The following is a 25914-nucleotide window of genomic DNA, read 5'->3' as shown; positions in this document are numbered from 1 at the left end:
TAAAAATGTACCAATTTTATTACAAAGGTTCTTCAAAAAAAAAAAAAAAAACAATTTCAAAATGGAAGCCACATCATAGATCCCAACCCAAACCACTCACACAAACTCAGTCAACTGGTGGTTTCCTAGCCTGGAAGGGCAGCCAAGAGCCCTTAGCCTAGAGTCTGCTGAGGTATGGGAGCACAAGGTGCCCCTTGGCAAACAAAATAGGTGAACCAGCAGGAAGGCACATCCCTGTCACATGTCCACAGACTGGGAAGCAGGTGGAGCACCTATGCGCAGCTGCTAAGTTACTTTACCTCAGGACAGGGAAGGTGGTTGGCTAAAGTACCTGGACCTATACAGAAACCGCCAGAGGAAGCTGGACAGACACACATATCACTTGTCATCCTTGCAAAAACTTCACTGAGTTTCAAATTCAATTTAGAGGAATAAAAAAGGCCCACAGAGGGAGAAAAGGGGGCTGTGGAGGCCACCCAGGGCAACATGTCCTATGTCATCTTAAAATAACCCACCCAGAAAAATGCTGCCAGCCTAAACAGCAAGTCAGGCAAAGGGTTGTGTTTAAAACAATACAGGGAGGGAAGAAATGGATTCACCTGCCTGGGACTCAGGCGTACAAGGCAACAAAGGCACTGGATCGGGCAGCCAACGGCAAATGCCCTAGTTCCTGTGTTCTGGGGACAATTCTATCTCATATAATTATATATAAATAGAGAGACATAGAAAATATAAACTCTGAGGGTGTAGGGGTAAGGAAAATGGAAGGAGGTATGGGCAGCAGGCCCCAAGGAGAGCTCAGGCAGACTTGGTCTCCTCCTTCACCCTGTGGAGGAGAAACAGAACCAGGGTTAGAAAGACAATTCTGGTCTACTTCATACTAAGCACACAGGATCCCAAGGTGGCACAGGGGGGATAGATGGTGGCAGGGCAAATTTGCTTATTTAATGACAGTTCTCACTTTTAGGACCATTCCAAAGACCTCTACAGGAAGAGTAATGCAAATTTGCCCCTACCCATCCACTTTACTTAGGCTATATATAAACAAAGGCATACACAAAATACCTTTCAACCCAGGTGAGCAGTACATTGCCCTCTCTCTAGCCACTGCACCCAGCCTTTTATCACTGGTGTCTGTGCATCCCCCTCCCCCAAGCTATTCAGATGTCTGGACAGTGGGTGGGCTCTTATTCCCCTTATATATCTGAGGAAAGCAAGCAATATTAACCTCAACTAGTCTTTGAACCTCTAAAAATCTTGACGTATTTAGATCCACCTTTTCAATACAAGAAAAAAATTCAAATGATGAAATGCTTCTGCCAAGTGTTTGCTCGTGGCCCTTTTTGGTTTGACCTCGGGGTCTAGGCTCCAAAGCTTCCCTTTCATCTTCTGCACTCTTTGCAGCTAGCAGCTCAATCAGACCCTCATTCGACAGTTCTTCATGAGACTCAATCAACTCCTCCACATCATTCTCATCCTGTCTAGCTCCAATTCTTGTGCTAATTTTGCAATCCTGTTACTCACTTCTTCAAAGATTCATCCATGTCAAATCCACAAGAAAATCAGGAAAGAACTGTGGGCCCTTTTTCCCAAACTCTCTTCGTGTTTTTGTTGTATCTTCCCATGCCTCAGCAATATTCCAGATTGAACAATAAATATTACAGAACCTCCAGACATCTATGTCAAGTCCTTGTCTACATCCAAAGCCACAATTGCTTGGGCAAATATAGTGCATCAATAATATGCCTTGAAATTACCAATCACTCCCCTACCCAAAGGCTATAATAATGGGGCAGTGTTCTGAGCAGACAGACTTCTTCTATGTTTTCATTAAAACCATCCAAGATAGGGAGAATAACATGAAAACAGAATCTTGAAAGGAATGTCATTATCATTACAAAACTTCTTGACTTCAAAACTTCTTGTTCAAAGATGAAAAAGGTGAGCTATGCCTTTGTCAAATAACACACAGGTAAAGTTGCCTAGCTGATTCCTTTTGATGTTCATGGGGGTGGGGAACCTTGGGCCTTAAGGCCACATGGCCTTCTAGATTCTTAAATGCAACTTTTTGATTGAATCTAAACAAGGATTTGTTCGGTAAAATTTGGATTCAGTCAAAAGGCTGCACTTAAGGGCCTAGAAGGCCACATGTGGTTCCCCACCCCTGCTCTAGGATTTTCTGAGTGGGTCAAAGAACAGGTTTTAATTTGCAATCCCGGGTGCATTCCCTCCAAGCAGAAGAGTAACTATTTTTTTGCAACCTTTATGCTCTGGCATAGCTTTTTCCTCCACAGAGATGTATGACTGAGATGGCATTCTTTGATAAAATAGGCTGGCTTCATCTACATTAAAAATTTGCTCCAGCAAGGAAGGACCTTCATCTATTACTCTGGGAACCTCTTTCCTGCTTCATTATCTACACTAGCAGCCTCTCCCAACACTTGTACACATTATGAAATCCTGTATGACTTTTTAAATTGTGCAAACCAACCACTGCTTGCTGTAAATACCTTCAGTTCCTTCGTGGAACCTTTAAGTCTTCAAAGAGGCTTTGCGGCTTGGTTTGAATTGTCATCAAGCTTAAAGGAATATTCATCTGAGTCTCTAGAATAGCACCTTCATGCAAGCACTGTCTCATCCCTCACTATAGTGTTCACAAGTTGACACCACAAAACTAAGTTCACATTATATCAATGACAATTTCTGGCCTCCTTCATATTTTCTATTTATTTTCATTTTCATTTCCAAGTCCTAAGCTTACACTTAGGAGATGGTCTGCTTTTCCCCTAAAGAACATGTTTGCCACCAGCCATGGTGAAAATAGAAGGTTCACTACTGAACACACAGAGAGGCAGTTATCACTCAAGTGTCTGCAGACAGGTGGGAACTGACTTAGAGATGCTTTTCAGCTTCCCACTATAGTTCACACTGCCCACATCCTATGGCACCTTATTGTACAGCGTATGCTTTGCACTAAAGCATTTTTGTAATTTCTGGGGGGCAGTGAATGCCGATTTCTTTCAGAATTCTTCATGTAAAGTTGAACTGGCACAAAGTAAGAAACTGTCTTGTAATCCATTAAAAGACCTTCTTGTCAATCATGACGAAGGTTTCCCTTTCATTATATGTCAAAAGTAGGCAGCTGGATAAAAGAGGGCCAGGACTTTTTTGGAAACAGGATCAATGCTCTCTCCACCCCCATCCCCCATCCCCCATCCCAACTGTTTACTCACCCTTTGGCTTCAGGTTTCTCTTCCTTTGTCTTCTCCTCCTCTTTTGCTTCTGAAACAGATGATTTCAAGAACAACAAATGGCAGTTCCATTGTCCTATGTCCTCTTACTAGGTACTCTCCTAGCCTACCCCCCATCACCTGCCCAGTACTAGAACTAGACCAGATTAGGGGAACATGTTATTAGTTCCTGCATATCCCAGGCAGAACTCTATCACCACTTCCCTGCTGGGCATAGCTGGGTTGGCCCAAAAGACAGGTATTCCCCCAAGCTCCACAGGTTGCTGCCCAGTGCTGGAGGGACCAGACCCAAGGACAAACCAGTCTGACTAGTTTTCTGGGTGGCTGAGAGGAGCTGGCCCCCCTGGGAAGTATGAGGTGGCAGGTAAAAGGCTTGGGTGGTATGTAAGAGTCACTATTGGCTATGGGGAGATGGGTCACATCAACAGAATGGGGGGGTGGAGGGGAGCCTGATGGAAAGTGAGTCAGCCCAGCTGCATTACAAGTCAGCTCTTGTTCTTTTGTGAGCCCTGACACTTGAGGGAAGAAGCAAGAGGCATGAGCAGCCTTGCAGAGGCCCTTAAGCACTGATGGGTTTGAAGCCTCCCTTCTACCCTACCACTTTCTCCTGAGCTCAGGCACTGGAAGTTTTGCCCAAGGACCTACCCACCTTTTTTCTCCTCTGGCTCTCGATCTTTCTCCTCTTCCATTTTGACCCTCTTAGCTTTCTTGAAGTTGGATGAGTTCTTTCGACCACCCTCACCTTCCTCATCTGAGTCTGAAAACTCCTCCTCACAAGCAATCCTCTTGTCTGAGGAGCATACTGGGGGGGGGAGGAGGGGGGGAGAGAAACAGAGACCACAGACACGAAGTTATGCAGCACTTCTGGCCCAAGAGAGAGCACAACAAACATCTAATGCCCAACTCAATTCCTCTCCTGAAGGACTCCACCATGCTGGGATGAAGACTCCTGACACTCAGGGAGGTGGGAGGTCAAAGAACTGAGTCCTCAACCTGTGATTACAAAGGTGGACAACAGGATAGATCCCTGCATTCCACATAAGGCAGCATTTCAGGTGAAAGGAGATATAAAAACAAAGTTATCCACAAAATCACATACAAGAACTGAAAGGAACTTTAGAAACTTTACTTAAGAGAAGTAGGGACTTGCCCTTTGGATAACCCTAGCAGCAGGCCCTTTTGTTTCCAAATCCAGTGTACTTTCCACTCTCCAGGTTCCCTCCCCACTCATTTCAGAGAGCATTCTCCTTCCACCAGAACCTACTTGAAATTCGCTTGTCAGGATCTTCCTCATCCTCATCTCCACTGTCCTCCTGTATCCCATCCTCAGGAATGGGCTGCATCTGGACACCAGGGGCATGTGGCAACATCCGGAGGTTCTCAAACAACCTCTGCCTGAGGGCCCAAGAAAAGCAAGCAAAATCCTGTGTCAGCAAGTTGGGGGAGGAATGGCGCAAATAAATGGGGGTAAAACTAGTAGGAAGCACTCACTTGATCTTCTCCAAGTACTCATTGGTATTCTGGTTTGTCATGTTAGATGGGCTGATGTGAAGTTTGAAATCCGGCCCAAAGTATTCAAAGTAATCATTGTAGGGAAGTTCTGTTGAAAGTTTTTGAGAGAGAGGACACAGTCATCAGAAGATGTGGATTGTCCATTGCTCCCATGAAACTGAGCAAATCATATGCCCTCTCCAGAATAGTGAGGAGATGACTAGGGCAGGTGGTGGATCTGAGAATGCTCCAGCTTTCCAGTGAAGCTGCCCAAAAGGAGACCACACCAGTAGTCAAGAGATTCTAACATTTAGAGTCAGAGATGCAACTGCTTCATTTTGTAGTTGAGGACATTATGGCCCAAGGAGTTAAGTGAATTGCCCAAGGTCACAAAGGTAGAAAGTAAGAGCTGAGATCTTCACTGAGCTGATACCAAATCTAGCAATTAGTTAACTGTATCATGCTGCCATATTAGACACCCTACTTCTCTTTATCCCTGACTTTTAAGACTTGTCTTGTATGTGATTCAGGTCATATGAATGACCTGAAAATTTCTAAGGTTAAATGTTAAAAAACATTTTTTTTTTTAAGCAATCGGGGTTAAGTAACTTGCTCAAGGGTACTCGGCCAGTTATTTCTGGGTGTGGTGCTAAGTATCTGAGCCCAAATTTGATCCAGGTCATCCCAACACTGGAGCCGGTGCTCTTACTCGCTGAGCCACCTGGCCGCCCCTAAGCAATCGGGGTTAAGTAACTTGCTCAAGGTTACACAGCCAGGTGTTTCTGGGTGGGTGCTAAGTGTCTGAGCCCGGGATTCCATCTCCAGGTCTTCTCAACACTGGAGCCGGTGCTCTTACTCGCTGTGCTACCTGGCCGCCCAAAAAACATTTCTAATCAACAACTCCCCATATCCAGTTGGCACTTCCTGCTCATCTATCAGATGGTTGATTGGTCATCTAGTGATTCAAGATAGAGGTATCAAACTTGGCCAGCATGGCTGATTAAAATGTAATTGGGAAATGTTTTTATAAAATAAATAAAAATACAACACAGATAATGTTAATTTGTAAAATAAAAATACAACACAGGCAATGTTAATTTGTAGTTTTTAAGTTAATATGTGCCTACAGGAATCCATTTCTATTTGAGGAGTCTAACACCACTGGTCTAAGGGGTTCAGACTAAAGATTCTTTAATGGTTCTTTAGCATTAAATAATTGCTTATGAATATTATGAGCAGTATATTAAATTACCCTGAAGGTTCACAATACATTTTTGTTGTTGAAAGGGTGGTTTGAAGAACAAAAATAAGTTGGAAATCATTGGTCACAGGTCATAGCATCAGTGATGGGACACTTTGAACTGAAGGCCAAAGGCCTTAATTAACTGACTATGTGATTTAGGTTAGTTAGCTTCCCACTTCAGGTCTCAGGTTTTCTCTTCTACAAAATGGGGGGAGAAAGGGGAAAAGGAGTTTAGCAGATTAAAAATAATAACAATTCACAACTATATGCTGCTTTAAAGTTTTAAAATGCTTTTCTCCTTACAAACAACAAGACTGAAAGATAAACAGTACTGGTATTATCCCTATTTGTATAGATGAGAAATCTGGGGCTCAGAGGTTGAATGATTATGGGACACAGAGCTGAGATAAAACTTGGAAATTATTTAATCCAACCCTTCCCCTCCTCCCTTTTTGTTAGGAGGCAAGGGCACATAGAGGTTTAAGTAGCTTGCACAAATGTTAAGTGACTGAGAACCCAAATGATTCCAAACACAGGGCACTTTCTACTCTACCACACCCAAGGTCACATAGCAAGTAAAGTTCCTAGCTGAGATTCTAATCCAGGTCTGCCACTCTTGTCATCAAATGAAGTAGGAATAAAGGTTGTGAAACCTCTTGGAACAGTCCTAGATGGGTAACAACCCACACAGGAGGTTAATTGGCTGCAGAGGGAATATGAACCACCCCTATCCTCCCAGGTTCCATCTCATCAACCCAACTTCAACTTTACCATTGGGGATCTCTGTGTCCAAGGCCACAGCTGTCTCATATGTCCAGCACCTGGCTACATTGCGGATGGTATAGCCACCCCCTCCCAGCATCAGCATGGGTAGATTGAAGCTCTTGACAAACTCCACACACTTGGCATGGCCTAGGTAGAGCAAAGAGAAGGGTTTTTAAATTAACAAACATTTACCAAGTACCTATGTAGGTGCTAGGACTGGAGATATTAACACAAAAAACGAAACAGACTGCCCTCAAGGAGCTTATATGTTATCAAGGGAGACAAAATGTAATCATCAAGTATATACAAAATAGACACAGGATAAATATAAGACACAGTGAGGTTTCTGACTGCCTTAGTAACTAAGAGGAGTCAAGACAGGCTTCATGTGGTAGGCGGTATCTGATGTGAACTTTTGAAAGAAGCCGTGTTGAAGGAATGCATTTCAAGTATGGGGGACAGATTAGGCAGAATCAATAGGACTCTGAATTGACCTCTACCCCTTTGTTTACCTTTAATGGTAAGGTTGAAACAACCTAGTCGGTCTCCAGACAGGGAATCAGAACCACACTGCAAGACCACTGCACTGGGCTGAAAGGTCTCCATCACCTTGGACATAACCTGAAAGGACATGCCTGGATCACCACTATGCTGAGATAACCACAATGTGGTCAAGGGTAGGATTTAGAGCTGAAATATCACCGTCCCTAATCTAATCTCTTTCATTTAGTAGTATCTGAGAAACAGGCCTAGAGGTTAGAGATGGCTTGGCCAAAGCTATTAAGTACTAAGAAGAATCAGCAGGATTCAAACCAGATGGTCTGGCTCCAAATGCAGGTAGGGTTGCTTAGCTCTCCATTCTTCCCCAAGGCAGATCCTTCACTCTCCATTTCAACTATTTCCCCCCATGGAAAAAAAAATCTTGCTTCCCTTCTTTCCACCTCTCTTCTGTAACTTCTCTTCATGAATTCTCTCCATCTTTTGTTGTCCTGCCTTCTCCCACCTCTTCCCTGCACTCTTTGCTCAGTTAGAACCGATTCTTCTCCCAGTCTAGTCAAGTCCTTTCCCTCCATGGCCAACTCAAGATTCCATCTCCTCCAATAAAGCCTTCTCAGGACCCTTCACCCAGACCTCTCCTGGAGATCTCTCTTCCTTTATCATAATTATTTGTCTTGTTTCCCCCTCAATCCAATCTGTTCTATTCTGAAGCTACCTAATCCTGTCCCTCTACTCCCAGGAATGCCTACTCCAAAGGTAACAGTCTAGCTTTTCCTGTCTGGCTCCCTTCATTTTCTGGCACTCACTGAGACCTGGTTCCCTCCTGACCACTCTTTCCAGCACCAGTTTCACTCTCACTCATATTCCCCACTCACCAATCGAACTGGAATATTCTATGCCATTTCTGGATCTTCCTTCACTACATAACCTCTCCTCCCATAAGATTCATTCCATTTTTATCACTCAATCAAGATTCTGGCAGCTGTTGTCTGCAGACCTCCAGGACACTCTTCCTCACCATGACCTCCAAATCCTCCAAGCCTTCATTCTTTCCTAGGTCATTACCCCTACAATAATGACTGTCCTCCCTTTCCCATCTCAACCCCCTAGTGAAGCAGTTCAACTCGACACTGTAATCTAATCTTTTCAAAGATCTTGCCCTGCCAAAGGCCAGCCATAGATTATTCTCACCATCTGCTACCTTTACTCCTATTCACATACTAAAGAAAAGTGGAGAAAAATCACAAAACCATGTTAACTGGGTATACTACAAAAAACTTCTGTTATTTCATCAGGACCCTCACTGCTACAAGACAATCCTCTGAAACTTAATTCACTATATCCCATTTACCATAACAGCTTTTCCAAACTTTTTTATTCCTCCTCAAAACTTCCATGGTTCTCCCCCCCCCTTTCAGCTGAGAACCTCACTTCATATTTCATTGAAAAAGTCAGGCCATTTATTTACTGAGCTCTCCTTTCCTCCCTTCTTCTCCCCATTTTCATCACTAAGAAGCCTCCTAACCACTATCTCCTCCATACAATTGTCTTACATAAAGGGGTGCACCTTCTTGCCATGCACAAGTGACCCCATTTCATCCCATCTATTCCAGCAGTCTGACTGCTCCACTAGCATCCTTACCCTCACTTCTCTTCAATCTTTCCCTGCTGCTTGCAAATATGTTCACATCTCCCCCATCCTCAAACACTTGATCTATCTATCCCTGAGAGCAACTGTCCTATATCTTTCCTCTTCTTTATAGCTAAACTTCAAGAAAAGGTGTCTCCACTTCCTTTCCTCTTTGTCTCTTAACTCCCTGTAGCCTGGCACCCAAACTCATCCTTGAACTGAAGCTGCTCTCTCCAAAGTAATAAACAAGCTCGTAATCCAACCTAATAAAATCTTAAGGCCAAATATAGCAGCCTTTCTCATTATTCATCCTTCCTGACCTCTCTAGCCTTTGACATTGTTAACAATATCCTCTTTAGGTTTTCACGACATTGCTTTCTCCTATTCTCCTCCTGTTTCTTCTTGGTGTCCTTTTCCGGATCTTCAATCTGTACCACACCTAATAACCCCCTTGGGGAATTACTCCCTCCAAGGCTCTGTCCTGGTTCCTCTTCTCCCTCTACGTTATTTCATCTCCCAGAGATTCAATTATCATCTCATACAAATAATTCTCAGATTTATAGGTCAAGCCCTAATCTCTCTGCTGACCTCCAGTCTCACATCTTCAATCACTCAGGACACTTAAACTGGATGTCCTGTAGACAACTGTAACTCCCAGAAAATCCAAAACTGAACTTTCTCCCTTCTTCCCACCAACCTTTCCTCTTCCTAAGTTCCCTATTATTACTGAGGGCAGCACCATCCTCCCAGTCACCCAGACTCACAACCTAGGTGCCATCCTCAACCCCTCACTCTCAGCCCCTATACCCAATCAGTTGTCAAAACCTGTTGTAGCTATCTTCAAATTCTTTCAAATACTGCTCCCTCCCATTTCTCTGACACTTGGACCCAACCTGATGAAGGCCCTGACCACCTCTCCCTGGACTACTATAGCTCACATAGTCAGCTAGCCTGCTGGCTGGTCTTCTGGCCTCACATCTCTCCCCATTCCAATCCATCCTCCATTATGCTGCCAAACTGACTTTCCTAAAATGCATCCCCTTAATACACTCCAAAAGCTCCTTATCACCTCTGAGATCAAATATAAAATACTGTTTGGCTTTCAAAGTCCTTCTACCTTAATCCCTTCCCTGTAATCTTCAATCCAGTGATACTGGCTTCTGGGCTGTTCCTCAAACAGAACATTCTCTCCTGATGATTGAGTGCTTTTACTCCATGCCTGGAACGCTCATTTCCTTCACTGTTTCCACTAAAGTCCCATCTTCCATAAGAAAGCATAATTCTAAGCTTGATTCCTCAATCTTAGTTCTTCCTTCTAAGACCGCCCCCAATTTATCCTGGACACATCTTTTCATACATTGCTTACATGTTATCTCCTACACCAGGCTGTGAACTCCTCAAAAGCAGGAACTGGGTGGTCTTTCTTTGTACACTCAGCACCTCACACACAGTAGATGCTTAATAAATGCTAGTTTACTGACATTAGGCTGCATACTTGAACAGGGTCTGTATCACACTGTGCATCTTTGAATCTGAAGAAGCAGCAGCTAGCACAATGCATTGCACTTTATAAGAATTTAATGAAGGTTTGCTGAAATGAAACATTTCTTAGTCTATCCTGATTTCACGCTATCTCCTCATTCTGCCAAACCTATCCAAAGACTTGAGACTCAGAACTCAGGCCCGGTTCTTCCAAGAAGCCTTTTGCAGACTAGGAAGCCTCCCCACCAAGACACCCTTCCTCAGAATCACCCTACTACTTACAGTACTGTTTGACACAATTCACTGGACATTTATCAACAGTTCACCACTAAGGGCAGTAGTCAAATGTTACCTATCTTTCTATTCCTCCACAGCAATGAGAACAGGACTGTGCACATGGCAGGTGCTTGATGATCTGTTCACTAATCATCAGCATCTCCTAGCCTACCCCTAGAGTTAATCTGTACCAGGCCCTCCTCTTCCAGCAAACCAACACTAGTGAAATGGGCTCTCAGAGCTGCACTGTGGAAAGTCTTTCCCTTCCCCTTGTTCCTCCAGTCTTGGTCTCAAGGGGCTAGACTGGGTAGGGGTATGGCACTCACTGGTTTGAAAATGGCCTCATAAGATTCATCATCAATCCCATCCCGGAGTGGATAGTTGACAGCGTAGTATTTGCCTTTGCCAGCTCCAATGTCCTGGTTTAATAAAAGGGATATCAAAGCAAAATGAGGTGAAGATGAAGGAAGAGAGAAGCCAAGGGCTCAAGAGGAAGAGACACAGAACTTTGGAAAGAAAGAACAAGATTAACCAGAGCTGTAGAGTTCAACTCAAAGCAGTGTAAAGGAACAGACTTGGTATCAAGAGACACCCTCCCCTCCCCCAAATGCATGGTCTCTCTGAATGCTTGCCCAAATGTCACTAGCAAGGCGTTTCATCACTTCACAATGACCACATCAGCAAAAGGTCTGTCCTTAGGTAGGGGCAAGGCCACTACAGATAGAGCTGCCACATCTCTGGGATGGGACACAGATCCATGGGATCAGTTATCCACTGAACTAGAGAGACAGCACATCATGTCCCACCCCACACTACTGATGAGAAGGTTATCATGACAATTGTCTCTTAGGACTAGGTGCCAGGTAAACAATTTCTAGGGCCTACCTGTAAGATCATTCTCAACAGAGTGCTCCCTACTCTGTGGGCTCATGGGATTTAGAGCTAGAAGGATCCTTAGGTAATCATTCAGTTCAACCCATTCATTTTATAGATTAGGAAACTTCAGCTCAGAAGTGATTGGTACAGGGTCACACAGGTGGTAAAGTAGCATTTTCAGGATACAAATCCAGTGCTCTTCAACTAATCCACACCTGCTTCCCCTTCTAAGGATTATCTCCTGATGAACTGGGGGGGAGAGAGGAAAGGAAGGAAAGAAGAGAAGAAGGGTTGGTGCCATCTTCCAAAGAGCTTCACAATTTTAGATGGTTCTATACTCTAGGAACCAGATGTCTGTTGTCCAATTTTCACTGCAGTAAATAGGTGTGAATGACATAGCTACAGGTGGCACCTTACTGCCCAGCATCAGAGGAAACAGCAAAGGGTGTTCTTTTTATTTCATTCGTTTTTATATTTGTGGAACTGTAAGTTAAGGTAAGCAGATGGCTCATTCCAGGCAGTGCCTGGACACTGTCACCAAAACCTGAGACTCACAAGACATATGGAAATGCTAACTCTAGCCCCACACCAGCCTTTGCTGACATGCTATATGCCAGCTGATAGACTGGAACACTCCCCCATCTACCCCCACAGAGCTACAGTTGATAGTGGGGCACCAAGCAGAGCTTAAGTGCTCAGCTCTAAATAGTGAAGAGAAAGGAAGTGGTTTTTAGTAATATGAGGCACGAGAGTTAGAGCCGGAAGAGAGCTGGCCGCTGCCAGGAGGGAGCTCTCACCCGTAGGTCACCCGTTCCCGGGAAGTACTCTCCATACTTATGAAAGGAAACTGTCATGACCCGATCTGTGGTGTAGAAAGCTTCTTCCACGCCATCGCCATGGTGAATGTCAATGTCAATGTACAGCACCCTCTGGTGGTACCTAGGATCAGAAGCAGGTCAGGGGGCCTAGGGCACTTGGGGGAATGAGGTACCCCAAGCACAGGGCACTATGTCCCTGCTTACCAGGTTGGTGACCTCCCTCCTCAAGGATCTCTAATCACAAGGGTTAAATGGTAAGGATGACAGAGGAAGGAAGAAGAGCAGCTGGTTGTGTCCAGAGGCTGGAATGGGCCAAGAGAGTGAGTGACCCAACATCTGATCTGACAGGAGCAGGTCAGGCCACACTGGCAATTTCCAAACCTGGGGTCTGAGAAGTGCTTCTGAGTCACTCCCTGAGCCTCCTTCTAGGCTCACACCACTCTGATCAGTGACTGAAGACATTCATCAGCACCTTCCCTGTCATTGCACTCTAAGGAGAAGTACACTAAGGAATTCTGCACAGCAGGATAGAGGGCTGGACTAAGGTGCCCCCACACCTAAGGTTATGAGGGTGAACGTACTTTAACAGTTCCAGGATGGCCAACACAATATCGTTGACGTAACAGAAGCCAGAAGCTTCGGACTTCTTAGCATGGTGCAGGCCCCCAGCCCAGTTCACAGCAATGTCCGTCTGCTGTTTATTAAGCTTCACCGCACTTGCTGCAGGGAGGGAAAAGACCTTGTCAGGTAAGGAGCTCCCTGAATATCCTCTTCTCTCCCCATCCCACCTACCAGGACACCAGGAAGCCAAAGTTATAATTGTATCAAACAATTCAACTCCCAACCAGCCAGAGTTCCACCCCAATCTCACTACAGTGCAGATAGCTTCAGGAGATAGCAGGAAGTAAACTTCAACCTGTCACTGGTCTAGGCCCCATATACAAATCAATTCCAGACAAAAGTTATAAGAATAAAATTCTATGAGTTCTAATACCCTTTGAAGACAATTATCAGACTCTCCCTAAACTGTATCTCATGGCTCAAAGATACCTGAGGGACACACGGCTGTCAGTGACCAAATGATGGTGGGGCCTGGACAACATTTTGGATATCCTAATGATGAAGGCAAGGCACTACCATGGCCAAAGTCTAAGAGGTCAACTGTTTGTTTAGTAGAAACTCCAGCCATCTTTGTTCTACCACAGTCAAGCCATTGCAAGGGAGGACAGAGGCTCCTTACCTACAGATCCACCAGTGGATAACTGACAGAACTCAAATAAGCCATCAAACACTGGGCAGTCTTCACCAACGTTAACTTGAAAGAGAGCAAGGGACAAAAGTTAGTCCTTAAGACCTCCCCATGACTTTTCATTGAGAGATCTGAATTTTCCACCACTGAGAAAAACTCAGGTTCTGGCTCATGGCTAGGTTCCCCATTTGTAGGCCTTTGAGGAAGAGCAAGTCCTGGGCCTCCTCTGCAGCAGGACAATCTCAGAAATACAGCCCTCTGAAGACTAACCAAAAAGAGAGGAATCCTCCAGGTAAAGGACTCAGGTCTTTTTCTCACTTGCATTAAATGACCTCTGAGAATAACAAATAATACATTATGTTTACTTTAATAGAACAGAGAATACCACATCTTTTCCTCTGCTCCATGTACCTTTCCCTAGGGCTCTGGGGAATTACTTTGTACTTTTTCAAAGTGCTTTCTTCCATACATACTATCTCATGTTGAGTCTCCCAACCCAGGAGATGGGCAGAACAGAGATTATTACTACTCACTGCGGGAGGCAACAATGACATTTGTTTAGAACTTCCTTACCACAATTCTATGATGTAGACAGTTCAAGTATTATTATCTCAATCTTACAGATGAGGAAACCAAAGCACTGAGTTTTCAATGACTTGCTCAAAGTCATACAGCTTTTTTGTGAGGTGAGATTGAAACCCAGGACTCCTAGTTAAAGTCCAACCCAATAGTGTTCCCACCACTGCACTATGCTGCCTTCTCTACAAATAACAACCAGAGAGTAAGTTTTACCATCAGACCTGAGTAAAGAGTTGTACAAAACTGATGCAGAAATATGTGAATAATATATGCATGGCACAAAAAGGGAGTGAGTGGAGAAAGGAAGCACATTAGTCACCAACAACTCACCTGGTAGATCAAGCTAGTCTTTTGAAATGGAAAAGGGTTACCAGCCTGCTTTGGATCAAATAAGCAATGAGTTAATGCCCCCCAAAATGAGTTAACTAAAAGATGCCCTGACCTGAACCATGCAATACCCTTGAGAATTATCCTTACCAGAAGTATTCCAAAGAGGGGTAGCGTCTCTGAGGTGACTAGAGAGAAGACCCATAGCCTTCCCCTACACCCTGGAGCAAACACCACCAGCTTATATCAGTATGAACTTTGGTCTCTCACAGTCCAGATTATTTACACAAAGGCAGCTAACTCCTTTCTACTTCCTCCTTTGAGGGGCTGGCCAAATAAGGTTCAAGTGTTGTAAGAACATACTTATTGCTCAGACTTCAAGCACCAGCACAAAGAATTCAGGGAACAGGCAAATGCCTGACAAAGGAAATGAGACTTTTCTTCTAATCCAACATTCATTAAAAAACCCCAACAACCCAGCATCATGGAATTTTAGCACTAAAAAAGCCCTTAGGGATGGCCTATCTGGTCAAACCTCCTCTAGTAACATGTAGGAAAAGGCATCACTAAGGAGAGTCAATGGCAAAGCTGGCATTGGAACCCACCTCCTATCCCACCAGTGAGTACTCCCCCACTTCAGCCTATACTAATGATCTGGGAAAGGAAAAGGCAGATCACTTGCACTTTCATCAGCATACTGGGCACTTGTATAGTGTAATAAAGCACTCACACACAGTGTATCTACATGGAGTTCACAATGAAGAATAGCAGAACAGAGGTTTTTAACCAGGACTCTGTGGACCTCCAAAGATTTCAGGGAGTTCATGAACTGGCATGGGATGGGAAGGGAAAATTACATCTTTATTTTCACTATCTTCTAACTGAAACCCAGCATTTCCCTTAATTATATTAAAAAAACATTCTTATGAGGAAAAGCCCATAGGTTTTCCCAAACTGACAAAGATATCCATAACACAGAGGAATTGTCCCATTTTACAAATAAGGAAGCAGAGGGTCAGAGGTTAGGTGACTTGCCAGGGTGGGGTTTGAACCAAGGTAAGATATGCTGCCTTTCTATGTGGTCAGCTAGATCAGTATGCTAAGAAAAATTTGCTTGGAAAAGAAAGTAGGGGCCTCGAGGCATCCATCCCCCTCTAAGTACTGTAGGACTATCGTATGGAAAACACTTTCCAAACAGCAAGGCCCACATTGATAGGAGCAGCTTAATATCCCACAGGCAGTTTGTTACTAGTAGTACTTTTAGAGCCCAGCCCAGAGGGACAGGTGAAGGCAAGGCTGCTGCCAGTTCCCAAGGGAGACATCTGCTCCATCAAACGTTCTCAAAGAACATCTCAGCAGAGAATCACTTTCTGGAGTGGCATATGCCCAGTAAGCAGACTGCTAAAGCCAAAAGGGGGCCATTTCTCCAGGGCTGAGAAAGGCACATGGCAAGGATTTCCTAAACAATTAAGAATCAGTGGAGGACATACACAGAGACAATCAGGATGACTTGTACAGAGGCCGTTTCTGCTCCAGCTTTCACTCTGTGCCTACCATCAGTTTAGTGGGCCCAGCTCTCCCCTATGGCAACAGACCCTGACAACTAATGAGCCCATGGTCCTCAGGACCCCAAAGACCTTCAATGTTCCCTGCTTTCAATGGAGACATTTGTAGCACTCTGCCTGAGACCCTCCATCTGATCTAGGACCTGCACATAGCTTTCTGCCTTAAAGTGCCGTCAGTCCTTCTGTAAATGGTGATATAGCAAAATTACAGGTTTCCTAGTGTTCCATAAGTGATCTCACAAATTATTAGCATTAAATACAAAATAATATTAACAATTCATACTTCTATAGAACATTAAGGTCTTACAAAATGCTTTCTTCAGCATCACCCTATGCAGTAGGTAGGGTATTATATAACCTTTTTTTTTTTTTTTTTGCAGCTGAGGCTGAGCTGGGATTTGAACTCAGGTTTCCTAATCCAAGCACAGCACTCTCTCCTACACTGCCACTATGTCAAGAAAATAGATTACAATTCTAAACATTTTTTAGTTTACAAAGTATTTTTCTCACAGCAACGTCACAGAGGCAATACATATATTAGAACTCCTATTTACAGATGAAGAAACTAAGACTCATAGAAGTGACCTAAGACCACACAGTAAGTAGAAAAACTGAGACTTGTACCTAAGTCTTTTTAAATCATGCATGCCCTTTCTGCTATATGCCACTGGTCCTTAAAGTGAAATTAAATGAAACAGGCTAACAACTCTGGATTTATCGAGACAACGTGCTTGGGAGGTAGGGGATCTGTGTTCAAATCTTGACTCTTAACATTCAATGAACTATGTGACCACTGGCAAATCATCTCAGATTATAAAATGGGGTCAATAATGCTCCTCAACACCTGCCTTCATGGGGCTACTGTGAGGAAAGTGCTTTATGAGCCTTAAATCTTTACAGAAATTTGAGTTGTCAATTATATTACATACCAAGTCTTTAGATATGAAAGGGATAACCCCTAAGGATACGTAGGATGAGATATATGCTAAAATCTGGGCAACTCCCCCCTCCCCCCAACTGATATAAAGTGAGTCCCTACTTGTGAAAAGCAGCTTCTGAGACCGAGGCCACGGGCTTTTCAGTGTACACCAATTATCAACTACAGAACTTTAAAAGTCATTTAACTAGGAGACAGATTATAAAAAAACTGAAGCCTAAAGTAGTTAAAAGTACCTGCCCAAGATCAAAGCTGGAAACAGAACCTCCTTCTCCTGTACTATAATAGTGCTGAGAACAAGAACAGGTAAATTATAAACTGCTATTTACAAATCAGAGAAATAACTCAGCACACGGTGGGAAAGACACACAGCATGACATAGTGGACACAAGAAGTGACCTCCAAGCCAGGAGAGCCTTGGGTCATGTCCCACCTCTGACATTCTGTGACTCTGGGCAAGTCAATGAATCACTCAATCCTTGTTGAATCACCAGGAATTCCCTGTGCCAATGAAAGAATCCCTTGTCCCCTGTTCCTTTGGTGGGAAAAATTCTTTGGCAGAATCTAATGCAACCCTCTAGTCAGCCAGTTGGGGGAGCTGAGCTTTAAAGGTGTCAGAATAGACTCACATCTCTGCATTTGCTTGCTGTACTCCGACATATTGTCAGGACGGATAGAGCGCAAAAACTTAATGTAGTCATCGCTGTGGTACTTGGTCATCTCATCCGCATGGGCTTTGTGGGGTCGCTGTAAGGACCAAACCAAAAGAGAGCAATTACTGTCACCAATCTCCCTGTCCTTCAGGTCTCTGAGCACTCACTAAGTACAAGGGGGACACAAAGGTGGGTAAGAGTGCCTCTACAGAGCTCAGTCTGTTTGAGCAGATGAGTCTAACATGCAAGAAATGACCTAGGAGATTAGGAGTAAGTGATAAAGCTTGTGCTGTGGGCTATAAAGGTCGGAGCAGTTCTGAAGAGAGAGAACATTAACAACTGGAAGTGCAAAGGCAAATTTATCGGAAAAGGTGGAGGCAAAGTCAAGGTAAGATTTACAGGGGCAATCAGTTTCCTGTGAGACATTCCAAGCCAGAGAAACCCTCAAAAGCCAAGGCTAGCTTAGCTAACCTGGACTAGTCTACACTGTCCTGCTTCCGTGTTTTTTTTCCACATTGTTTCTTATGCCCAGAACAACCCCCTTCCCTTTCTACCATTAAAACAATGCCATCTCAAGGAAGTGTCCCAAGATCTCTGGTTTATAGGGATCCCATCTTCTCAAAAAGCACTTAAAGTGCTCAAATTGTTTCTAAAGGTACAGTACCCCTATTTATCCTTTACTAGATTATAAACTCCATTAGGGAAACATCTTACTTCATCTTTTTATGTCTACCAGAAACTTGCACATTGCTAAGCTACATGAACTTGCTCTGTGTGGGGGAGAAAGGTGACAAGCCTGACACATCTGGAGAAGCTCCATGTGGGATGGCTGTGGATAGAAGACTGGAGAGGCAGGGTGGGGGGCTCATATGCAAGCCCCTGAATGAGATGCTGAAGAGTCTGGGTTTAATTTGGTAAGACAGAAGGAGTCATCAGAAGTCTTAGTATTCTCTGATGAACAACCTCTCCCCTTCCCTAACATTCTCACATGATTACTCTTTATTTGAAGTTTAAACTAAGGGCCCCTCTGCTTCCCACTCTCCCAAAACTTTCATTGCTAGTCACTCATACCTAACCTGTTCCAGCTGTCTTTTCTCTGGTAGGCTAAAGCCTTCCAGGCCTAAGCTCTCTAGTATGTGGCCTTTCTCTACCATCCTCCTCCCAAAGACCCATCACCAATTCCCCAGAATGGAATGGAATTCTCCTCTTCTTGTAAGCCAAGTTACATAAGGTGACACTTGGGAGGCTGGAGCTGACCCATTCTCTTCCTTCCCTCCAACACACACAATAATACCAGGAGGTGCCTGTTGTGAGCAAAGAAGGTATGGAGCAGACCTAAGAGCAGTCTGAGTTAATTCTGCCCCAGGTGGATAGATACGGGCCCCTGTTGTGAGTCCGCTGGGCAAGGAAGATAAAATCAGCTCTAGAACTCAGGCCAAGCATAGAAAAATCTCAGAAAAATTACTTCCTAGCTCATTTCTTCTAACCTTCTAGATGGTGAAATACTTTATCTTTTATCTTCTGGTGAACTGCTTTTTAATCCATTGGGGACCACTTTTACTTGGGGCATTTGAATGTTTTTATTAACTGGATTACTTATTTGGACCCTCAGGCTGAGGGTTTTCCACAGCACCGGACTAGGAACCTGAATGACCTGACCTGGCTAGGTTAACACAGGATAATGCTAGGGTTGGGTCAAACCCAGAGGGTATATGAATTCACATCCTCAAACTATCCATACTGTAACTCCAGCGCTCAAACCATTAAATGCCCAGGTTTTTAGTGGGCCAGAAGGAGAGGAGCAACTTTGAGCCAGTTCAAGTGAGGATTATCCCAAACTAGGTGGTCAATCTTTTTTTTTTTTGCCTCCCTTGGGCATGTGGATCCTCTGCTCTCCAAAGCAGTTTCCAATGAGAATTAGGGCTTATATAAACCAACCTCCCCCAAACTCACATAGATTTCCATCTTCCTGTAGAGTCCATAGTTTAGTAGCAAGTTGTGAGTCATTCGGATTCGATGGGGTTTCATTGGGTGGCCCTGCCCATAGTAGTAATTTCCAACATCCCCTGAGGAAGAAAAAGTCATAATTTCAGTGACAGAAAGAGAAGACATTTATTATTTTTCCAATCCAGGCAGAATTAAAGAAGTCCCTGCTACAGAGTTTAAGTTTATAGTATCAAAGAAAAATTTGGAGCAGGAAGAAACTTTACAAATCATTTAATCCGAACTCCATCATCTTACAACTGAGGAAAACAAGGCCAGAATCTACCTGCAGAATCTGAAGGGGTCCTTTCAGTCCACAAAGTCTTCTGAAAACAATAAACTAAGTAAGCTCTGTAGCTATCAAAAGTCACAGATGCCAATTCATACAGTGCATTTCCAAAGAGTGTAGAATCCCTCTATGAAGGGTCAGAGTCCTTGCAAAGTTCCTCTAGGGATCTGGTCCAATCAATAGTGGCCTCAGCCTAGGAAATCAAGATGCCCAGGCCCCAGGGCCTTGGTGAAACTATACCAGTCCTAGGCTCCCAGACCTCACCAGAATCTTAAAAGAACAATTAATTGTGCAGAAAAGCAATATAAATTCTGTCTGGACCACTCTTCTGAATGACTGCAGATGGCAAGCACACTTTTTATTAGATGCAGACAATGCCAAACATAAAGGATAATGGTAGTAGATGGTCCTCTATGCTTATGATTCCATGTCTTCAACCCTATACTTTTTATGAAAATTGAAAGCATCTGCATTATCCTGTCACTTTTTAAAGCCCCCCCCCCAAACCATTCTATTTGCCTAGGACCCTCATATGGCTATAGCTTCCTGGAGTCAACAGTAAGAAGCTGATTTTTTGTAGTACTAAGATCACAAGAACAGTTCTCTTTTAGTCACAGAGCTCAAATGTGGGACTCAGGAGTTTCTGGGACATGAGCAAAGGAATAGAAGACCTGATCTGGGAGAGCCATTCAAATGCAAATTCCAGAGACAGGTTATAGGTGTGGAAGGGAATCAAATCAAAGCAAGGGTTGAAGCATAACTGCCCTTAGAGGGGATACAATGAGTAAATCAACCAGGAGTACCCAGACACTTAGGCCATCCCCAACTCTTCCACCTTGGCCAAGGAGGATGGCAAATAAATGAACTAAAGATGGAGGCCTGAAACAGCCACTGAGCAGGGCATGACAATCTATGATACTTAGGAGGTCAAACTCTCTGCTTCCTCACAGGGTGCGCAAAGCACTTTACAATCTGATCCACTTTGCATCTGCTACCCTGCTCCTTCAACTCCAAAATGCCCCTCCCAGGATAAACACTTCTAATCTCATCACCAAACTATTAACTAGAGCACATACCACCTTCCTTACTCTCTGGTAGAGGGGTGGAGTATCAAACTCCTCCCAAAGCCTTCCTTTATAGAGGGCACTTCACTCTTCATGCTTCTAGATTATTCTCCCTTTAGAGTAGTTCAATATCTGGTCCAGCCCTCCCAATTCTAGCCTGGACTTTACATACAGAATCTCCATAAACAGCCAGGAGTCCAGTAAATCAACTTGATCTCATCTTTCCTTCTCCCAAGACCCAGAATTCTGAAATTCTTTCTAAAGGAGTTTCTCCAATCTCTCCCAGTGCCTCATCACCCCTAAACCTATTTTCTGAACTCAGCAGCACCCTTTACTCAACCTCTCACAGCTTTCAAGACTTAAACTTTCCTTCTCCCTTTTGAGAGTTTAACTCTCTAGTCAACCAGTTCAACTTCGGCTGTCCTTTACCTTTGAATCCCTTTCCTCTCACCTTATCCATTTCCAAACCCCAACCCTCAATTATTCCCTCAATCCACATATATTTGAGTGGTACTGAATACTGCTAGAGAAAGTCTCAACTTTGCTGGGACAATTATAAATATCTGATTTCAACTAGACCATCACAGCTGTATTCTTCCCTTATATAACTATTATAAAAGTATAGGTGACATAATGGATAGAACATTGGACTTGGAGTCAGGAATACCTAAATTCAAATTCACCCTCAGATACTTACCAGCTATGTGACTCTGGTTAAGTCATATAAGCTGCAGGCCTCAAAAGTGTAAAGCACTTTATAAACCTTAAAGCTATATAGTGTTAGCTTATTAATATACATATTATAAACTACAATAGCTCCCAGCTATCATTACCTTTACCACACTCTCACAAAGTCTATTCCAATCCTCCATTTTCTCCTTAAGCCATCTACATTCTGTCTTCTCAAGAGAGGATCTCAAAATTTTCCTGACACCGATCCACCCTCAGCTTTCTCTTCTGGATTCTACAATTCATCTCCTTTTACATGCAAAGGCACAATTACCCTTGTGTTTTAGATCCATTTCCTACCCTCTCTTCCAGAACCTTGGGCCTCCTCTCTCCACCCCATTTTTCAATTTCTGCTTACTTCCCTAAGGATCAGGAGTGGGCCCTCTTCTCTCAGTCATCTTTTCAGTCCCCCCAAGTTCAGGAATAAGCGCTTATAGAATCGCCTATGTGCTGCCAGGCATTGTGATTTGCAGGTATTTTTTTCATTTGATCTTCAAAACCAATCTGTGAGATAGGTGCTATTATTATCCCTATTTTACAGGTAAGTAAATGAAGGCAAATAAAGGTTAAATGACTTGCCCAGGGTGGTCAAGAAGCTAGTATTAGTCCTGGGTCTTCCTGCCTCTGGATTTAGTACTGCATCCACTGAGCCACCTAGTTGCTTCTAATGGTTGGTACAAACCATTGCATCAATGTAGATAAGGCCTCAGTCCACATATACAGCACACACATCTCTCCTGAACTCCAGTGCCATATTACCAACTGCAGGCTGGATATCTACATCTGGAAGTCTTTGAAGCAGTTCAAATTCACCAAGTCCAGAACAGAACTCATTATCTTTGTCTCATCCTTTCCCTAACATAAACCTCCAAATTTCCCTATTTGTGTTGAAGTTACCACCATTCTTCCAAACATCCAGGTTGAAAGTTTATGAATCCTTTCTCCTTGTCCCCAGTCACCAGAGGAAAACAACCAGCTGTCAAGTCGTTCACTGCACAACCATCCTACCTAGGTCGGACTCTCATTTCTTCCATAAATTACTGCAACAACTTTCCTTGTTGTCTTTCCAACAACTTTTGGGGTCTTCTGGATTCTAGTATTTCCCCTTTCTAATTTATTTTCCACACAGCTGCCAAACTGATATTCCTAAAGCACAGGTCCAAACCAGTCACACCTCTGCTCAAGAAAGTTCACTGGTTCCCTCTTGCCTTTAGGATAAAAGGCAAACTCCTTTGTGTGGCATTCAAAGTCCTTCACTACTTGACTCCAATCGATCTTTTCAGAATGCTCATTCATGTTCTCTTGTTACCATCCAACTAGCAGAGCTGTTCTGAACACCAACACCACAGATCTCCCACCTCTGTGCCTGTCACAGGTTGTCCTGTCACTGGAAAGTTCTCCCTTCCTACCAGTGCCCCCTAGAAACCCAAGTTTCCCTCAAAGTCCAGCTTCGGAGTGATAAGGTATGGGCTCTGGGAGGCCCCTCGAGCTCTCCTTGAGTCCTTGAGGTACAGGCTCTGGGAACCTCCCTTGGACTCTTGATTAAATCATCTTATTTGATGAGGCATTTGCATGAGGCAATAAGCCTTACATTGTGGCTGAGCCCAAGCCTCTGTTATTAGACTTCCCACCCTCTGTTACTAGAGTAGCCCTCCACTGTTCATCTACCTCCCACTATTGAGCCTATCAAAACATCAATCCACCCTTGAACTGGCCTAGCCCACTACTGTTGGTAGTCTCCAGGTGGCTTCCCACCCTTAATCACTCATTGACCTCATTAACTCCTCCTGAAGACCCTCCCCAAAATTCCTCCCACTACCTTCAGTATATAAGACTCCATCCTGTTTTCATGTTTGTGAGAGTGCCATGGAAGAGTGAGAGCCCCATAGAATTTTCTAGCACAGACTTACTGTGTCTAATGCAAGTGAACTTTTAATAAATTTTACTTTTCTTTGGTTGGGGAGACTTGAGTCGAATTCATTCGGCAGGACCCAGCGTGTTGGTATTTTGGGGTCTCCAGAGCAACCCTAACCCTCTTAGTGGGTACTCTCTTCAAGGAGGGCCTCTTCAGAGGCTCCTCCCAGCTCTCCAGTTGTCCCACTCCATTACTCTGGATTTTTAAGTTTACTTATGTATTTGGTATTGCCCCCACCCCAGAAGTAATACCTTTAAGGGAACCGTTATTTTTTTCATTTCTGTTTCTGTCACACTGTCTAGCACAGTGCTTGGCACATCAAGGTTAATAAATACTTGCTGAATTTAAATAAAATATGCCCTCTTGCCCTGAGTTCTTCTATCCTAGGCATAAAATTGATCCAAGCTTCCAGTGAACTCCATTTTTGAATAAGGGATTCTTCTGAAAGTAACTGGGAAGTATGTGTGGTACAGTGGTGGATAGAGAGCTAGGCCTAGAGTCAGGATGAACTGAGTTCAAATCCTCCCTTCTCAACCCCTCATTAGCTGTGTGACCCTGGGCAAGTCACTTAACCTCTCAGTTTCCTTAACTGTAAAATTGGGGTAATAATCTTGCCTGGAAGAATTTCTGTAAAGATTAAATGAGATAACTGTAAAAAGCTTAGCACAGTGCCTGGTGGTACATAGTAGGTTCCACATAAATATTATTATTATTATAGAGAGCCAGGAAGTATTCCTTTCAGGACACGGAAAAAAAAAAGATGTCAAGATATTAGGATTTATAGTCCAGCACTTCCATTGGCAGTGTTAGCAGGATGGTGTTAACCAGGGACAACTAACTTCCTCCTCTAAGGCTTTCTTGTTTAAAAAAAAAAAAAACAACTAGAGGGCAAAGTGAGAGGATACAAATACAAAAGCACGGACCAAGCACACATTCCCCACCCTCAAGTAGTTTACATTCTAATAAAAGACAGGCTATACAGGGCAATAGAATTTAGAGAGGGTCCAGAGGGAAATAAGACTGCCACACCCCATCCAAGAGCAAAAAAAAAAAGAAAGTTCATTTTGATTTTAATTCCAAAGCTGGAAAGGGAGAAGTACAGAGATGAGAAGGAAGAGTGAAGAGAATAGAAATTCAAACAGGGAGAACTATCAGAAATTAAAGTAAAATTAAAATGAGCTATCATTAAGCCAACCCAGTTCATCTCCACGATATGAAAGTTAACAAGTCTTTATTATGACCTTATAAGTAGTACATATACTTGAAAAATGATAACCACTCTTTTAGAGAGTTGGGGTTTTTTGTTCTTGTTTTTTAATTCTTCAATGAGCTTTCATATCAATTCATTCCCACAGCAATCCGGGGAGGTAGGCAGGCATTATTATACTCCTTTTAAAGACCAGGAAACTGAGATCCAAAGATATTTGATGTATTTACCACGCTCGCACATTTAAGTTGGTAGAGATCCAGGCTCCTTGGCTAGTGTTCCTTCACTCTACCAACCTTTGGCTATGTTTTAGGAAGTAAAAAGTCTAAGAGCTCCCAAGGATAATTCAGGCTTGTACATCAACACATAGCCACTCCCATCCCTCAGAACTATCTCTCTCTGCAACAGGTGCCACTAGCCAACTCCAATGCCAGCCATAGGGGAGAGAGACTGTTGGGGGTCTCATCACAAAAAAGTCGAGGGTTGACAAAGTGCTGAACAGTCCTGACCAGTCACTCACAATGTCTCTAGGCTTACAAAGGAAGAAGCAGTCAACCCAGTTAAGAAGTATTTAATAGCTGGTCCTTTGAAACACAAAGCAATATTTTCCATAAACAGGAGGGGGAATGATTTGTGAACAGAAGTATGGAATGCACTTCGCACTTCTGGAGTTTTCTTTTTTCCCTTTCCTTACCCCCATTCTACAGAAGCCTCATGTCTTCAGCTAGGCTAGAGTTCTCAAGGGCTCCATGTCACACCAGCCCCCCATTATGTCTTTTGTCTAACCTAATTCCTCTTCCAAATCTGTAACTCAGACTCCATCTCCCCTTCCACTTCAAGAATACTCCTCCCAGTAAGAACCCCCCCTTCCTGCCAGGGGGGAGTTTCGGCCCCCTTTAATCCTTCCCCCCCACTCTGGTCCCCTCCAGTTCCCCTCCTCCCATCCATCCCAGTCCTAGCCTCCAGGCAGGCTCCCCTCCCCCCAGTCCAATTCTCTCAAGAGTCCCCTCCCCCCAGTCCTTTCTTCAATCCCCTCCCCCTGGTCCTTTCTTCAGTCCCCTCCCCCCATCTGGTCCTTAAGTCCCCC

General features: G+C 43.7%; 1 protein-coding gene across 1 annotated transcript in view; it reads right to left on the bottom strand.

Moving 5' to 3' along the window:
- HDAC1 (histone deacetylase 1) overlaps window positions 1-25914 on the bottom strand; it is a 26656-nt gene continuing 742 nt past the window's right edge. The window contains exons 2-14 of the mRNA XM_069068103.1: window positions 19594-19706; window positions 17617-17734; window positions 13571-13645; window positions 12912-13050; window positions 12310-12451; window positions 10963-11055; window positions 7263-7371; window positions 6757-6897; window positions 4743-4851; window positions 4516-4646; window positions 3901-4053; window positions 3234-3282; window positions 1-826 (exon numbers count right to left, since the gene is read on the bottom strand). Coding sequence (XP_068924204.1) covers window positions 799-826; window positions 3234-3282; window positions 3901-4053; window positions 4516-4646; window positions 4743-4851; window positions 6757-6897; window positions 7263-7371; window positions 10963-11055; window positions 12310-12451; window positions 12912-13050; window positions 13571-13645; window positions 17617-17734; window positions 19594-19706 — 1400 coding nt within the window. The 3' untranslated portion in view covers window positions 1-798. The remainder of the gene's footprint in view (window positions 827-3233; window positions 3283-3900; window positions 4054-4515; window positions 4647-4742; window positions 4852-6756; window positions 6898-7262; window positions 7372-10962; window positions 11056-12309; window positions 12452-12911; window positions 13051-13570; window positions 13646-17616; window positions 17735-19593; window positions 19707-25914) is intronic.

Source organism: Petaurus breviceps, unplaced genomic scaffold, assembly GCF_028583685.1.
Source record: "Petaurus breviceps papuanus isolate PSGF00001 unplaced genomic scaffold, PetGlider_PUasm1.0 90760, whole genome shotgun sequence".
Lineage (NCBI taxonomy): Eukaryota > Metazoa > Chordata > Mammalia > Diprotodontia > Petauridae > Petaurus > Petaurus breviceps.
Note: the sequence above shows the minus strand (reverse complement) of the source record. Positions and strands in the feature narration are given on the sequence as shown.